At 36.2% G+C, this 16541-nt stretch overlaps 2 protein-coding genes across 7 annotated transcripts; one reads left to right on the top strand and one right to left on the bottom strand.

The window, feature by feature from the left end:
• The first annotated feature begins 75 nt into the window (after positions 1-75).
• On the top strand, positions 76-3867 carry LOC110832967 (transmembrane protein 185B). 2 transcript variants are annotated; one of them, XM_022070476.2, is made up of 6 exons: positions 76-381; positions 619-795; positions 882-1089; positions 1594-1854; positions 1946-2069; positions 2482-3867. In XM_022070476.2, the coding sequence occupies exons 1-6, from the start codon at positions 344-346 to the stop codon at positions 2718-2720; spliced, it is 1047 nt and encodes a 348-aa protein (XP_021926168.1). In that variant the 5' UTR covers positions 76-343; the 3' UTR covers positions 2721-3867. The 2 variants fall into 2 exon arrangements, with proteins under 2 accessions (XP_021926168.1, XP_021926169.1); XM_022070477.2 differs by having other exon boundaries at positions 374-506.
• Positions 3868-6450: 2583 nt separating this feature from the next.
• Positions 6451-15753, bottom strand: LOC110832996 (F-box/LRR-repeat protein 3). Of its 5 annotated transcripts, none has more exons than XM_022070525.2 (6): positions 15274-15753; positions 12636-12692; positions 11141-11322; positions 9696-9831; positions 8734-8977; positions 6451-7982 (listed from the first exon to the last, which is right to left on the bottom strand). In XM_022070525.2, the coding sequence occupies exons 2-6, from the start codon at positions 12651-12653 to the stop codon at positions 7342-7344; spliced, it is 1221 nt and encodes a 406-aa protein (XP_021926217.1). In that variant the 5' UTR covers positions 12654-12692; positions 15274-15753; the 3' UTR covers positions 6451-7341. The 5 variants fall into 5 exon arrangements, with proteins under 5 accessions (XP_021926217.1, XP_021926218.1, XP_021926214.1 ...); XM_022070526.2 differs by having other exon boundaries at positions 15654-15749; XM_022070522.2 differs by lacking the exon at positions 15274-15753 and adding an exon at positions 14009-14650.
• Between the last annotated feature and the right edge of the window lie 788 nt (positions 15754-16541).

Below are 16541 nucleotides of genomic sequence, written 5' to 3'. Positions count from 1 at the left end.
TAAATCGATTGATGCTCATGAAGTAAATAAAAATATGGTTGTCCGTTGGTATTAAAAAAGTAACATTAATTTTAACTGAGAAGATTTATAACTATCCAGAATAAATTAAACTCGCCATCATGTGAAGATATTTGGGTACTTTCTCCTAACTAAAGAAGAATACATCGATAGTTATCGACCTTATATTACACCAGCATGAACCAGCTGATGAAACAAAATAATTAAAATAAAAAGACTAGTGTGTTTATGTTCTTTTAGAATTATTTACTTAGATTACAGCTATGATGCAGTGATTTTCTGAATAATATCGAAGGTTCGTCGCTGGGAACCAAGAACCGTTACGATGAACTTGCAGTCTTTATTTCAGGATTTTAATCCAAGGTGAATTCCAAGCAGTAAAAATTTCCCTTTGTCAAAAGCTTGCTCTAAACCGCTCTCGTATAAACTTAGAATATACTTCCCAAACCTACTTCATATAATATGTTTACAAGGAGTATTACTACAAAGTAAATGCAGTAGTATATAATCTTATAAGCTAATTTATGTTGCAATCTAAATGTAATTGAGTTATGGTGTGTAGTGGGGTAACTGAGCTTATTTTCATGACATTTGTTTCAGCAAGTTCATAGTACATGTCTGTCTGATGATTTTTACTGCTTTGTTTGCACTTCGTCTTGATGGCACTGTCCATTGGAGTTACTGGACCGTTTTTATACCTATTTGGTTTTGGAAGTTTATGGTTATTGCTGGTGCTACAGTTGGAAGTTATGTATGGTGGAGATACCCACATTTTAGGTTGGTATATATTTCATACAGTTTTGTGTATATTTGAAGTTAATATACAAATACTTGTTATTCATTACTTTGTGCTACTGTTACAGGCTTGAAGGTGAAGCATATGTTCATTACAAAGCAATGCTCATAAGTTTAGCACTACACCTTATTCTGCTAATGTTTGAGCTATTAGTTTGTGACAAATTGGAATCTGGTAGACATCTTTGGATCCTCGTATTTATTCCCTTGATATTTATTTCAATAGTATCAATTGCGGTTTGTATTTGGGCAGTAAAACATGATCGATCTTTTGAGGTATGTATTATAGTACATATAATCTTATATGTTAATTTTAGTGATCAAATTGGAATTTGCAGTTAGTAATGTTTAATTTTGTGGTTGGTGTCAGTGGCTGTATCAGTCCACATATTCCTTTTATTGTGTGAAATATATTGTAGTGCCATAATTATTGACAGATATCACCTTCCCATATTTTGCAACATTCAGATATAATTATTAGGCTTGTTCTTCAGATGAGGGCCAGATATTATGTTATTATTACACATTCATACTTAACTGAACCATTTTTAAGATTGCCAGTGAGATGAGGTATATGTATATAATTCAAAGTGGGGCAGGACAGAAGTATAAAAAGTAAAAGGAAGAAACTGTGCTAGTTAGAGGTATTTAAGTTTAGTTTTATTACTTTGTGATTCAATCTAAAATACTACTTGACATATTATTTCATTATATATAATGGACTACAGAAGGTTAAAACTTGTATGATGAACTTACTTTCTTTGGTTTTTTCCTCCAAAGTTGGAGTTATTCTGCTCAGTGAACATTCTTCAGTTCATCTTCTTGGCCCTGAGACTTGATGGATTTATCTCTTGGAATTGGGAGGTAGTATTTGTGCCTCTTTGGATTCTTATGTGTCTCTCTTTGGTGGGAGTTCTGTACACTGTCATCTTTGCTGGGATTTTACTAGTAGCCCCTGAAGTGGATCCACAACAGAGACGCACTTCCTTCAACAGTGCACTTGGATACACTTTCCTTGTCATGCCCATACTCATTTTTCAGGTATGTACTATAGTTTTATATTTTAACAGATTCAAAAGTAGCAACTGTGTAACCACATCTGTAAAGTAAATATTGTACAATTTTGTTCTAGGTGCTGCTAGCAAGTAAATTGGATGATGACATCTCTCTGAGTTATATTGGTGTGGTGTCACCATTGTTTTTGACTTACTGTACTCTCATCCTTATGTCTTTCAGTGCTAAAGGTGGGAACAGGTGTAAGTATTTGGCATTTGTTATGAAGAGTGTATGGGTATGATTTTATTCAAGCTGGTAGAAGTTTGTCTAGCCAGGCTTTAGGTACACATTTGAAACATGCTTACTTTCTTGATTAATTTTAAAACTACAGAACATGAAAAGCATCTCTTATAGATGCAGTGAGGCTTCTATATAATGAACCTTTATTTATCGTAACTACATGGTATAACTGATGGAAATGAAATTATGCTTATGAGCCATTTTCACAGTGGTGTACGATCAAAAGCAACCATCCTATTGGCTTAATATCTTTGACAAAAGAACTGCTGCAGAATCAAGTAGTTGCTAGGAGGTTTTTATTATACTGACATTGCAGTATGTAATTACTGAATTTTTAGAACTTTATTCTAATGTCATATATTTTCTTCCCAGGGTGGTTTGGCATCCGCAAAGATTTTTGCCATTTCCTGCTAAGTCTTTGTCCATTTCTCCAAGAATATGCTAATATAGCTTACAGTCTTCAGGGTGAAGAGGGAATTCGAAGGGGACACAGTACTCCTGAGGGCATGGTCGATCCTCTATCATTAGATGTAAAACCAGAAAAGAAGTTTAAAAAGACTGAATTGCTGAAACCTGTAGTACCTGTAATATCAATTGACATGCCAGACTGAGGTATGAATGAAATTGCCACCACCTCTTTACTAAATAAATGAGGATGAGGTCAGATGGTTTTTGTGATACTTAGTATGGCTGTTTACAATTTTAACATTTTTATCGAGTACAGATATTGGCATATTATTTGTATAGTTTAAGGGCCTGTGTAAAATATATATTTGTACATATACTTTCATGACTGTAGATTATTTGTTTGTATACATTTGTTATTGCAGTTTTATTCTGTAGCCCTGTTAGAATTACATAGATGAGCAAATTTACATATGCAGTAAAACCTTGCTAAGCTGGATCCTTCTCAAAAATCATAGCAAGTTAAAACAGGAGTATTTTTTTTCATGCTGTCCTTATGAAACAATTTGTTCAGTTACGAGGCCAATGAAGTTCATAATGTAGGGTTCCAGTTAAATTTGACCCTTCACAAAGACTAGAAGGATGTAGTGGCAGGGGACAGTGAATTGAAAGAAACGTTGGAGCTGGTTCTGACATCAAGTTTGGAAGCACAAGTTTTGTATGTATGTCAGATATAACCATAATATCTTCTGAAATATGCTCCAAAATCATGGAAGGTGACTCAAATTGACTAAGTACTGTATTTAAACAGTATGCATTATTACAATTATCATCATTTATATCACTTCATTAATCTGGATAATTGCCTCTTCTGGGTCACTACAGTACAATGGTCCAAATAAGTGAGGTTTTACTGTAATGTAGTTTCATCATATAAATGAGATCTGAAATTTTCATGGCAACGAAAATGTGGACTGTCTTCTGAATTGTGTTGGTGTAACCTTGCACGTGGTTTAAGACTACATGATGACACAAACCACAAGACCACAATATACAATTTCATTGTATAAGTTTGTGGCATATTATGTAAATAGTTTAGTTCTTAAGGGGAAAACAAGGAAGATCTCAATTGTGATGGAAAGTTAAACCCATTATGGCCTTATACTGTTTGGTTTGTATATAAAAATCTGAAAATAAGCTCCACAGCTGAAGATACAGCAGTTTGTCCTGCAACTTCAGAAAGCTTCAGGCACTAATATTGTTGAAATTTTATAAAATGTTCTGAGGATAATTATTTTCCATTTTTTCCATTTCATGTAATGTTGTTTACATAGATTAAATTACATGCATAATTGTGTTTGTATTAATTTTATAAGATTAACTATTCACTTTAAAATGCTAGCAATTGGATCAATTGCAGTACCAGCACTAAGATAGGATTTTGGAATTATTAACTGGCATCAAGAAATATAAAAACTGGACAGAAAGACAATAAAAATGCTACCATCCACAGCTCAACCAAATGCAGACATTCTTCACTTATGTGCTCCAAGAAAAGAGGACTGATGTAGGTGGAAGGAGCCTACATAGCAGAAATTATTAAATTGATGTAATATGTAGAAAATGAAGAAGATCCACCGATACAAATTATAAGGACACAACCTACATAACACAAATTCAACATTGCCACAAAGAGCTAACAAATTTAAGAAATCATTTCAAAATGAACAAAGCAAATAGAAAATATACTAGTTGAGAATAGAAAAGAAAAAAGGATGCATGAACAGTTCCATGTAACTTGGATGAAAATGTGGTGGATAAGGAACAGCTATGCCAGTGGCTGAAGCATGGAGACATTAAGGGAGAAACAGAAAGTACAATTGTGGCAGCTCAGGATCAGGCAGTCAGCACAAACTACCTTAAGAAAAACATTTGACAGAAAATGAAAGTAGATGTTGACTACATAAAGAATACAAAGAAACTATTGACCACCTAACATCAGGATGTCCCATTCTGACAAAGGATGAATAAATAATAAGACGATAAACTTTGTACACATATACTGTACTACTACTCTACACACTACTCAGTATGTGAACATGAAGATACAACAGTACTGTGGATTAAGGCATACAAACAAATAAGAGGTTCTGGAAAATAGGCTTGACATAGTAATTAAAGAAGGAAGAAGAAATAATAAAGGATTGTGGTGGTTAATGCTGGTCACAGTGGCCATGCAGTCAGGTATGGACCTTGTGCGCTTGGAGACTGGGACTGTGGGTTCGAATCCCACTCAAGGCATGGATGTTTGTCCACGTCTTTCTGTATTATGCTGTCCTGTGTAGAGGTAAAGGCCTTGCAACAGGCTACACTCATCCAAGGAATCCTACCAAATGTGTAAACAGATAAGTAACCTCCAAATGAGGTGGCCAAGAAACACACTGGGTTGTAGAGCAAGAGATGAGATGGTGGTTAATTCATTACACCACAGTTATTTGGCTAGCCTGTTGTCTGAGGTATATTTGATGTACATTATACTCGGTAATTCCACTTGCCTTTTTCATTGCTTTTATTATTGATATTTGCAGCAGCATTCAGGATCCTACCTGTGAGACCCCTTGAATACTGATTTGTGTTTTTGCCATTTGATTGTGTATAATAGGAGAGATTTTCACATTGGCAAGTATGAAGATGACTGTCTTCTGGAATGCTATTCCATGTAGCCTCTGAAACATTGGTAAACTTATCCCAGGCTACATGGCACAGCTTCCCAGAAGATTGTCATCTTTGTTGTATATACAAAATGTATAACAGAAAATAGACAATGGGCAATACAGCTGTGCGCACAAGCCAGTGCCGTGACAGCAATTTTAGCATTCATTAGTAACAGTGTGAAGTAATATCATGGATGGAGTGAAAAGTTTTGTCTTTGCTTCTCCTACCTGACCATATTCCCCAACAAATCCAAGAATACAAAGGGATCATTGTCATCATCATCATGGGCGCTACAATCCAGGTTGGGTTTTGGCCTGCTGAAGACAATGCCTCCATCGGGAATGGCCAGGGGCGATGTTTTTCCAGTTTTAATACTGATGTTGTGGAAATCTTTTTCAAGTCCATCAATCCATCACAACTTGGATTTTCCATGTCTTCTTGTACCATCAGGTTTTCCTAGCATTAATTTCTTTGTGGTCTCTTCATCATTCATTCTGGAAATTTCAACATCATTATACAGGTCACTGAAGAAAAGGTGGTTAGCAATGAAGTATTTTTATAAAATTTGGAGAGGAGGATACCAAATACGAGGCGCGTCCTCAAAGTAAGTTTCCCACTCGTCCCACAGCTAGCAAACCTTATATTGCGCGAAGCGACTGTGCGTACGTGATAGAGCAATGACGTAGCATGGCACATGCACTAACGGCACCTCCCGCGTTCTCACAGTAGCATCGTTGCAGCTGTTGAAGATGGAGGTTCTTATTCCAGCTCCCGCCGACTGTGAAGTGCGGTCAGTGATAACGCTAGGCCGCACACGGCTCGACGGACAGCAAGTCTCCTGCAGGAGTTCAGCTGGGAGGTGTTTAATCACCCACCCTACAGCCCGGACCTCGCTCCCAGTGATTTCCATCTTTTCCTACACCTCAAGGAATTCCTGTCTGGTCAGCGTCAGCGTTTTGAGAATGACAGAGAGGCGGAGATGGTTGTCACACAGTGGTTCCAATCCCAGGCGGCAGACTTCTACGACACAGGTATTCAAAAGTTGGTCCCACGGTATGACCAATGTCTCAATTCCGGTGGCGAATATGTTGAAAAATAGCTGGACACTTGCTGTATCTGTTGCAATAAATATTTCCATGAAATTGTGTTTTGTTTCTGTAAACGGCCCCAGGGAAACTTACTTTGAGGACGCGCCTCGTATAAGCAAAGTAAGGTGTGAAATAAATATGAAATCATATATTTTCTGAAAAATATACAACTGTTTCACAGAGATTACAGGAAAGTATTATGTTTTCAAAAAAGTTTAAAGTAAGGTGTTATAGAATGACAAGGTCTATCTGGAAGAACTTTAGTATGAAGCATAACTCTGAAAAGTATAAGCTACAAACCATTTTTCACATAAATTTCTTATGTATAAAAACAAAATTATCTTTAATGGAAGAACTCTTAATAAAATTATACAATAGGGTTTAATACTTAATGCAGTAACATTAACTGTAACTGTGTACTGGGAGGGGCTTTTACAAAAAAATTAGTTCAATCTAAACAAATATGCTTATTATTTTAATTACAAAAATATAAAGCTAGCAATGTGAACAAGATGTATTGCATGTTTCGTTACGATGTAGAGAGCTCTGGGCAGCTGCTCCACTGGGGATGGAGGGGGTAGGTGATTAACTGCAGGCCTTCTCCTTGATTATGCCACTGTGATTAAAGTTTAATTCCCTAACAAAGAAAAAAATCAGTCATATTATAACACTTTACCACAAGTGTTGTCATCTTGATAATCTTCTCATGAATATGATGTGGCTGACTGAACTCTAATAATACTGTACACAAATTAAAAGTGTCTTACCGAGCCACCCTAGTGATGGAGGCATTAAGCACCTCTGAAACATCAATAAATTTCTACCACACTACACACTGCAACATCCCAGAAAATAGTCATCTTCATACTTGCCACCATGAGAACCTGAATTGAACTGTCATCAAAAAGTGTTTTCATTCACTCAGATTCAAGTAGTTCCAACACAGAGTGTGAAATTAAAGACATTCATCACTGCACTGCAAATTAAATTCTCTTACCATATGATGACATCTTGGAGAATTCCCTTACCAAATTGGCATATACTCTGGAGCCCAGTCCCTTCCTATCAGTTCTGAAACTTGCTTGCATGCCTTTGTTAAGTCATACTGTGAGTCCTCTACAAGGCATTCCTCTGTGACATAAAGTTCCTTAAGTCTTGGGCCACAGATGTGAGCAAACTTTACAAATGCACTACATGTCACCTCACATTCCCCTAATCCTAGAGATGACAATTCTGGACAGTTGTTTGCAATGTTCAGAAGTTCATCATTGATGAAAGAATTTCCATTTGCTCCTACAACCAATTCCTTTAGTCTAGGACAATGACTACCAATTCGACCTAGCACTCTCTTCGGAACGTGGTCACCAAAGTAGATATGTGTGACAGGAGTGTACGACATAAAAAGTGTATCAAATGACTGATCAGGAATTACAAAAAAGTACATGACAAGGTTCATGTCTGGTGAATGTTCAACAAGGGCACTCCAGCATTGTGGTGAGATCTGTTGTAACAGCATATCCTTTTCTGTGTATACATCAATATGCAAATATTCAAGGCACACATGCTCTTCTGATGACAGGGCAAGAAGTAAGTCATCACTCAACAATGTGTAGCTTAAGGTTAGTTCCCGCAAATGACAACAATGGTCAGCAAGGGACAGGATACCTGTAACATACATAGAAAATTTCATACATGATGAATATTTCATTTCCCTCTGAATGATATGTCTTGCCCATCACAACCCTCTTTGTTTAATCAATCCAAAATTTATTTCTTCCAAGTGATGCCCTATGGACAAAAACTGAATCATATAAGTATAAGCATGTGTTGAAAGAAATCAGAACTCAAATGTCATAACAATGAATTACTTGTTTGTTTCTTAGTTTAGTTCACTTGCTTATGATATATGGTATTAAATGTTAGAATAATTATGAGGGATAACCTGGAAAGAATGTGCAAGTGATCATAGAATGAGACAGACCATGAAAGATCTGTTACTATAGCCTCAATTAATCCTTCAAAGCTGAGTGATAAATATATGTACCACCAGCTTTAACAATTAGTAACATAGCATTCTGTATTTATGTGTTTCATATGATTCTGAATGTAAATGGTAATTATTTCTTTAAACAGCATAACCAGTTGATGTCTGCAATGGTATAGTGTTGCGTTTTCTTTGCAGTAAGGACTGAATTCTTAAATATTATTTAGACAATATTAGGATCAGTAAAGCATACTCTGAAGCTTTCCTGATTTAGTTCTTTGGCAACTTTGCAACAAATAAGTTATTATGTTGAGAAAATGTTGGACCTGTAACACACAAATCCACCTCCATTCAGTATGTGGAAAGTTGCATTTCTATGTCCATAAGGGTGAGACATCTGTACCACTTTATCTGGGGTGAAGAGAGGCTTACCTTCTGGTGACACTCTGGGACAGCTCTTCATTCGAAGTAGCTCTAGTGTTCGAGAGTTGGATGAAGCAAGAACCTCTAGAGACATGTCGTCCACAGGCGTATTATCTATGGCCACTGAACTGAGTGTATGTGAATGATCAAATACAACTGTCAATGCTGAGATGAATGATTGCTGGTCCATGTCGAGGAACACAGGTCTAGCTGAACTGATGAGTGCCAATGTCTTGAGGGAACAGTTCACCAACTAAAGAGACAACACACTGTAAGAACTCCTAACTCCATGGTGCAAGGTCTTTCTTGGAAACCTCATACTTTTTTAGCTGGTCATGAAATTCCCCTTTTATTGAACCTTAAGGTTCATTAGTGTGTTTGAAAAATGTTTTCATTGGATCTTATACTAGACCAGTTGAATCTAGGCCTTGAGAAAAATGGTGCCTTGAATGAACAGTGCACCCCCCCCCCCCCACAGAGAATTTTTCAACAATAACAATTTGTATGCTATGTCATCACTCACTGAAACAAATGCATAATATAAATAATTAAAAAATCATAAATAATAACTATAACAAGAACATTGATTATGTAACAAGCCAAATGGGATCAATAGAAGCCAAGCCACATCAAGCTGAGCCACTGACCTCAAAATTATTATTTACAATAAATCTGTAATTAAAATATGATTAAATAATCTAAGACCCAATCAATTAACCATACCTACTTACCATTCCTAATCATCTTCCCATGTCACTGATACTATATAATACCATGCAGTTCAAACAGGATCACTAAATAACACGAATCAATCAATCTTCCCACCTCACTTGATGCTATATAATACCTGCAATTGCTAAACACCCTAAGAAACAATCATTTTCATCTGACACCATGTAAGTTCTTGATTGATTGTGGTTTAGCAACAATGTAAGTAGCTCAGACTACATAGCGTCAAAACAAGTCCTTACCCTAGATAAGATGTAACAGGCCATCTGTGCAGATTCTACTGTGCTGTCCATCTTGAATATAACAAACTTGAGATGTTTTGCATGGTGTTGCAAGATGTAGTTTATCAACCCTTCAGGAGTTGGTTGAAGGTATGATCTATAAAAATCAGAAGACAATGCAAGATCTTACTCCTGCTGCTTTTTCTATTACTCAATAAATGTACCCCACACACATTTCTTAATATTACCTTATTATCATGCATTTGTTGCACAAAAGATGTGAAATGGTAACATATAAGGGAAGCCGTAGTCAACCACATGTTTGGTCATGTTTCATCTCTAAAACTACTTAACAGATTTCAATGAAATTTGGTATTAGGAATCTATACTAAGAGCTGCTGAGTGAATTTAACCCATTTATGTTGGTCTCAGCAAGCCAAACTCTTGCCTGTCATAAACTGCAGACATCAGTATGACTGAATTTATGAGGTATAAATATTTAAAAGGCACCAGCCTGCACAGTAAGGTTCCCTTTAAATGTATTGTATCATCAAAGGGTCAAAATAGTTTGCACTGATAAAATATCCCAATTTAACTTGGTGATAAAACTGAATTTAATTATTTCATAAAACTGGCTCAGCATGTAACAATTTTTACCTGACATAAAATCTATACCTCTTTAAAATGTACAACTTAAATCTGACACATTTTGAATGATAAATACTTAACAAAATGCAAAAAAATATAATTTCTCACTCTGTGCTGTGATATCTGTAGTCATGCAAAAATGTTACACATTTTAACCTTTATTGTATGGGAAGAGGAAATTTAAATCACTATACTATATACGGAGCTGCTGGCTGGACTTGAACTCTAGCATTAACATTGTACGTACTATATAGGCATGCTAGTGTAACACATGGCTAGTTGGACTGCTCATAAGCAGTGATGCAGTCCATAAATATAAACATGAATATGAACAAAAATCATTACACAAACAACAACAAAACATATCTGTACTTTGTTAGCTTACACCTATAGATATGAATCTGCAATAAATGAACATCGAAGTCAGTGAGGTACACAAACTAGCAAAGAACACACTTGGAAAATATGTGTACTCCATTAGAGTACATTGTTTCTACTCTTGTTTCCTAACACTAAATCTAACTCATAGGCACAATGGAAGGTCACATTACTCACACATCTTGAAGTAGTCTTACCCTTATAATCATTAAATAACATTTCTAAACCAGAGATTCCCAGAATAGTAATATGTTCTCTGATTTACCTGGTGGGGCTGAGGAAAACCAAGAACACCCCCGAAAAGTTTTCCACTACCCTGGATAAAACACAGAGCTTCCTGAGTATGAAGCAGAAGTGGTAAAACTATGCCAAAGTTATGGTGAAAGTACTGACTGAAAAGTAGATTTCATAAGTTCCTCCCAGAACTTCTTCAAACTCACTTGGATGCTTGACTTAGATTGAATTCTACTCTCTGCCAGAGCTGTGAGAATTGTGAGATGTGGTTCCAGTGTTGGCAGACCTGAGCAACTGTGCCGAGATCTTGAACTGGCAGGTGGCTGAAGACTTGTAGCAAAGGTTCTGAAGGTAAATTGCTCCATCCTAGTTCACAGTATTGTGACTCCTGTATAAGAAACTCCAGTTAGGTTCAATAAAGCTAACAACTGATGACAATACGTTACTTTGCAATCATTACACCATGGCAGACCATAAGCTTTTACAGAGCTGAGCCAGTGCATTCAACTCTTTTAATACAAGAAATATTTTACACGGAAACAGCCACATGCTGAGTTTTATTCACTGTTTTATGCTAAGAAATGTGACTGAATTAAAACAACTGTAACACTGACATGTTGCCAAACTTTCTACAAAATGTTACTTTATGGCATGCAAGCAGTTAAGAGAATACAGACAAATTAAAAAAGGTTTATTTGTATTACTGGGGCAGATGAGTTAGTAAAGTGACTAGCTATCAGCTAGATGTCCAGGGATTCAGTTTTAGCAAGGGCAATGTTTCTGACTTCAACACGAAGTCCGAACTGGCTATGGTTATTCTATAACTACATTCCCCTATAAACATGATCCTTCTGTTCAAGCACATCTTTACCTTTTTCATTATATTAACTGGTATATCTGAGTTTCACTCATGACAATAGACACTTTAAAGCTAGTTTACTTTGCTTACTTTCACTCTGTAGTGTCATATGGATTAATCTTTTGGGGAAATTCAACAGACAGTAATAAAGTTTTTTACATGCAAAAGAAAATAATTAGAATAATGGCCGGTGTCAAAAGCAGGATATCTTGTAGAAAATTATTTCGTAAATTTAATATACTTCCACTTGCAAGTGAATTTATACTCTGCTTGCTATCATTTGTGGTGGAAAACATGGGTAAATTTAAAATAAATACAGATGTACATAATTTAAATACAAGATGTAAACGTGATCTCTATGTGCCAAATGCTAACTTTACTAAATATCAGAAAGGAGTGTACTATACAGGTATCAAGCTGTTTAATAATCTTCCACCAGCAATTAAAAGTCTAAATTATGATATAAAGGTATTCAAGCCTGCATTGAAAGATTACCTCTTTACTCACTCCTTCTATTCTGTAGATGATTTCATCTCTGCTGAAAATGTTTAAGCTTTATATCCATAATCTACGTATATGTAAAGCAAGTTTTGTATTTATATTTAAAATTCTGAAGTTTATGTATATTAATTTGTAAAATTATTTTTCATACTTGTATTGCAGAATCTGAAATTTATGTACATTGATATGTGAAATACGTTCTTGTACTTGTGTTGAAAGTTCTGAAGTGTATGTATATTGTATGAAATGACATGTTCTACATCCTTTGGTTGAGTCCTAAGAAGGATCTATGGAATGTAAATAAACTCTACTCTACTCTACTCTACTCTTCAACATCATACCTTAGACAGGATAGACATGGCTATGGGGAGCTGGCCAAGATTCAAACCACGTACTTCCTGTAAACAAGTCATCACTGGCTTTAAGTACAAACAGGATTGATAGCTTAAGATTTAACATCAAAGCTCATGGATTTTCTTTCTAAAATGTGGTATTCATCTCTGTTTTATCATATATACCTTTCATCATTAGTGTTGAAATATATTAAGAACCGGTATGAATTTTCAAATGATAGTCAAAATACTATACTATGAAGAGGCCTGCTATTATAGCTACCATTATCAGCAGCATTTATTAAAATTTATTATGTAATTTGTATTTCCCAATTTTAAAATAGTTAATGTACTTCAGTACAAAGAGTAACAATACTGTCAGCATGTTTGTCTGTTGTTTCAAACAAATACAATTTATATTTTTACCCATTCGAGAGTCCGTAACATTATTTATATGTATGGGCATAGTTATTATTAGTGCCCGACCTTGGTTTCAGAGTGAAAGGATTCTAATTACTCTTACATCATGCATATATGTGGTTTGTTTGCTTAGCCCTTGCCCAAATATTCATTTCATCGAAAGCTGTGTTCTAATCAGTTGTAAAGGTTGAGCTATACCCCATTAATAAATGTTGTTCGAATAGCATGTACAAATGGTGAATTCGTATTTTCTCTTAAACTTTGTAAAACTGAAGCAGAACAGAAATATTGGTATAAAAGACTAGATCGACTTTCACAAGGTCGTGAAAGGCGGAATGCAACACGTGTCACGTGTCTCTTAGGAATTCACGTGAGCTGGCATTTCGTTTGGGCTACCTGAAATAACCACGAATGGACTAGGAAACACTGAACTATAACTGAATGATTTGAAGACGAGTCAAGACGGAAACTTGGAGTACTCGCATTTTCAAAACGCATTCTTGGCCATTTTAAAGTTCCGAACGATCAGGATTTGATTCACGGCAGGAGCAGTGACCTCTCTTTCCTTCATCACGTCTAGAACTCTGGGGTCCACCAAGTTTCCCGCCGAATGAGCACAGAAGGACCTTTCCACGGACTTAAAGCGGCCAGAGCGTGAAGCCCTCCTCTCACTTCCACTTATGCCGAATTCTACGGTGCGCGGTCCTTTGTTTCCACGTTCCCTACACGTTTTCGTAATGTTACACTTTATAACCTTTTGGTGAAATATTTGTATTTTGAATTGTAACTGTCAATGTAATTTTTATGATTTATTCCACATGATACTGTCTTTCTAACTTTTGGACCCATGGGATGTATATTAAAATGCACATATTTTATAATAATTATATGCAACAGAAACCTTCTTCAGAAGCACAGATAGTCAAGAAATTTCATCTTTATAAAACATGGAGGTTCATTACCATTTTCACAACAGCCCACCACATTCCTATCATACGCCAGATGAAGCCAATCCACATCCTGCAAACCGATTTCACTAAGATCCATTTTAATAGTATCCTTCCATTTATGCGTAGGTCTTCCAAGTTGTTTCTTCTCTTCTGACTTCCCGGCCAAAATTTTCAATTCATTTCTCATCTACATGTCCTGCCCATCTAATCTTTGATCTTGATATTTCCTGATCTGGGCCAGTAATTTCCTTATTTTATAAATTTTGAAGGTTTCACTGTTTACACACACAAAATTCGACATTGCACCCAGCCCTCAGTGAGTCAAATTCAGTCAACAATTTCGTTCTCAGTTTCTCAATCTTTGCCATCCTCTTACACAGGCCTATATGTCCCAGTCTCAACCCGTGGGGTTTTCTGATCAAAATTTCTCATTTATTCTACGCGTAGCAGTCCCCTTGTCTAGTTTAATTAAATTTCTCATCTGATTAAATCTATCTAACACGGGCGTTTTGTGAAGTAGCCTTTCAAATGTGAAGCATAATTTTATGCTAAATTCCTTGGGCCTTTGAATTACCATGATTAAAATCACAATACAACCAGTAACCTTCTTCGGGCTACATACCAGCACATCTGATTCGCGTACTATAGCGTATATAACATTCGTGCCATAAACGAGCGTTATGCGCATGCGTGGAAATGAATTTGTAACGTCACAGCTGCAGCACAGTTGTCCGGGCAGCACGTGAACTATTATCACGTGGAACTAAACTGTCGTTTCGTACGGAATGTATTTAGCTGCGTCAGCTAGCAGGAACTTCGGTCAATTTTACAAAAATATGTGCATGTTCACATGTATGCAGAATTCGACATCATGCACCAATTTCACTTTTTTTTCTTTCACAAAAAAAATATATATATAACTAACTAGATGGCTTACCGAACCCAAAGCTTCATCACCGAATTAACCAAAGCGCTCCACCGGACCCTGTCCTGGGCCAACAAAATCCAGTCTCCTTCAACTCCTATCTCCAATAGATCCCCCCATCTACGTCTAGGTCTCCCAGCGGTCTCTTCCCCTCAGGCTTCCCAACCAATACCCGGTGCACGCCTCTTGTCCCATCCATACGCGCTACATGTCCCGCCCATCTCATTCTTCTCGACTTAATCACCCTGACAATATTGGGGAGGAGTACATATATATATTAAATTATATATATATTAAATTACACCTATATATATTAAATTACACCCATTTAACAAATGCAAAAATACAATACCTTCTAGTTGTTAGTTGTATCCTCTTATTTTTCTGACGTGTTGATTTATGAGGATTTTCGTGCCCCAATGCAAACTCGTATGTATTTAATTATCGGTACCAAACTAGTGTTCTTTGAAACAATACCTTCACTAATATGTGAATAATGAACATTCAATGCAGCCACTCTTCATATGAATGAGTATCCATGTTCAGGACTTCACACTACTTACTTCCCAAACACTAAAATACAGATATACATTTATCTGATGCACTGATTCGAATTTCTTCAGCTAATATCGGCAATTTACGGTAATGACATAACGAAGGACGATTCGTTTCACGCACATTGTAAAATCACGGATTGCCCAAGTAACACAATTAACAGACAATTAAACGTACGCATCAAATGTGGCACAGCACCTCCTCTCAGCACACGCTCACACCAAACCCTCTCTAAAACACGACTAGAAATAAGCAAGGAAGTGTAATAGTAGACATGGTACTTTCGATTAACTTTTAAGCACACCCAACCTAATGATTACTATACATATGTGCTGCCATCTTTACCTACTCTCAAAGCTATTAAAATATTAAAGTCCAACTTCGCTGGCTTAATTGCTATAGTTGTATCCTTGTAATCCGCTGGCTATTAACTGGACTGTGAGGGTTCGATTCCCAGAAGGGGCGTGTTTCTACATCATCTTTAAGAATGGCTAAACTAAACGGCTTCCTCTCTGGTGCTTCCCTTGGCAGGGGAACTATGCCATACTTAAAATTTTACCCATATACCTCTTTCATGTGCAGTTTTTGGGCACTGTATAACATTTTTCATATTACTACATTACATCTGGAGCGTAGGGTGTTCTAATTGATATATATACTAAAATCATTACAATAATAGCAAGAACTAAAAAGAGGATCTCACGTAGAAAAGTGTTTAAGAAATTTAATATTCTTCCACTAGCCTGCAAATTCTTGCTCATCATTTGTAATAGACAACACAGAAGCATTTCTAAGATATCCACAACATAAGTACAAGACACAGACATGTGCAAATACTGACCCCAGTAAATATCAAAATAGAATTCATTATACTGGAATTAAGCTATTCAATAATTTGCCCCCACTACAAAAAGCCTGAATCACATTATAATGAAGTTTAAGGCAGTACTAAAAGAGTATCTCCTATCTACAGAGAGAACAGATTGGCCATACTATACTGACAAACATCATGAAAATCTTTTCCAGTTGTCATTGACCAAGAAGACAACCCTAACATATCCTAAT

Source organism: Zootermopsis nevadensis, unplaced genomic scaffold (assembly GCF_977971745.1).
Source record: "Zootermopsis nevadensis isolate Lab colony 2312 unplaced genomic scaffold, Znev_1.0 Znev_ptg000018l, whole genome shotgun sequence".
NCBI lineage: Eukaryota > Metazoa > Arthropoda > Insecta > Blattodea > Termopsidae > Zootermopsis > Zootermopsis nevadensis.
This window is presented reverse-complemented; position numbering and strand designations above follow the sequence as displayed.

What these genes read in the sequence shown, in the direction of transcription:
- LOC110832996 (XM_022070522.2), bottom strand. Translation starts at nt 14,065, where the DNA reads ATGTGGATTGGCTTCATCTGGCGTATGATAGGAATGTGGTGGGCTGTT. An exon ending in AATCTAAGTCAAGCATCCAA is followed by an intron (nt 9,832 to 11,140) that starts GTGAGTTTGAAG and finishes TGATTTTTATAG; the next exon opens with ATCATACCTTCAACCAACTC. An exon ending in TCCCAGAGTGTCACCAGAAG is followed by an intron (nt 7,983 to 8,733) that starts GTAAGCCTCTCT and finishes TGTATGTTACAG; the next exon opens with GTATCCTGTCCCTTGCTGAC.
- LOC110832967 (XM_022070476.2), top strand. Translation starts at nt 344, where the DNA reads ATGAACTTGCAGTCTTTATTTCAGGATTTTAATCCAAG. An exon ending in TGGAGATACCCACATTTTAG is followed by an intron (nt 796 to 881) that starts GTTGGTATATAT and finishes CTACTGTTACAG; the next exon opens with GCTTGAAGGTGAAGCATATG. An exon ending in TGCTAAAGGTGGGAACAGGT is followed by an intron (nt 2,070 to 2,481) that starts GTAAGTATTTGG and finishes TTTTCTTCCCAG; the next exon opens with GGTGGTTTGGCATCCGCAAA.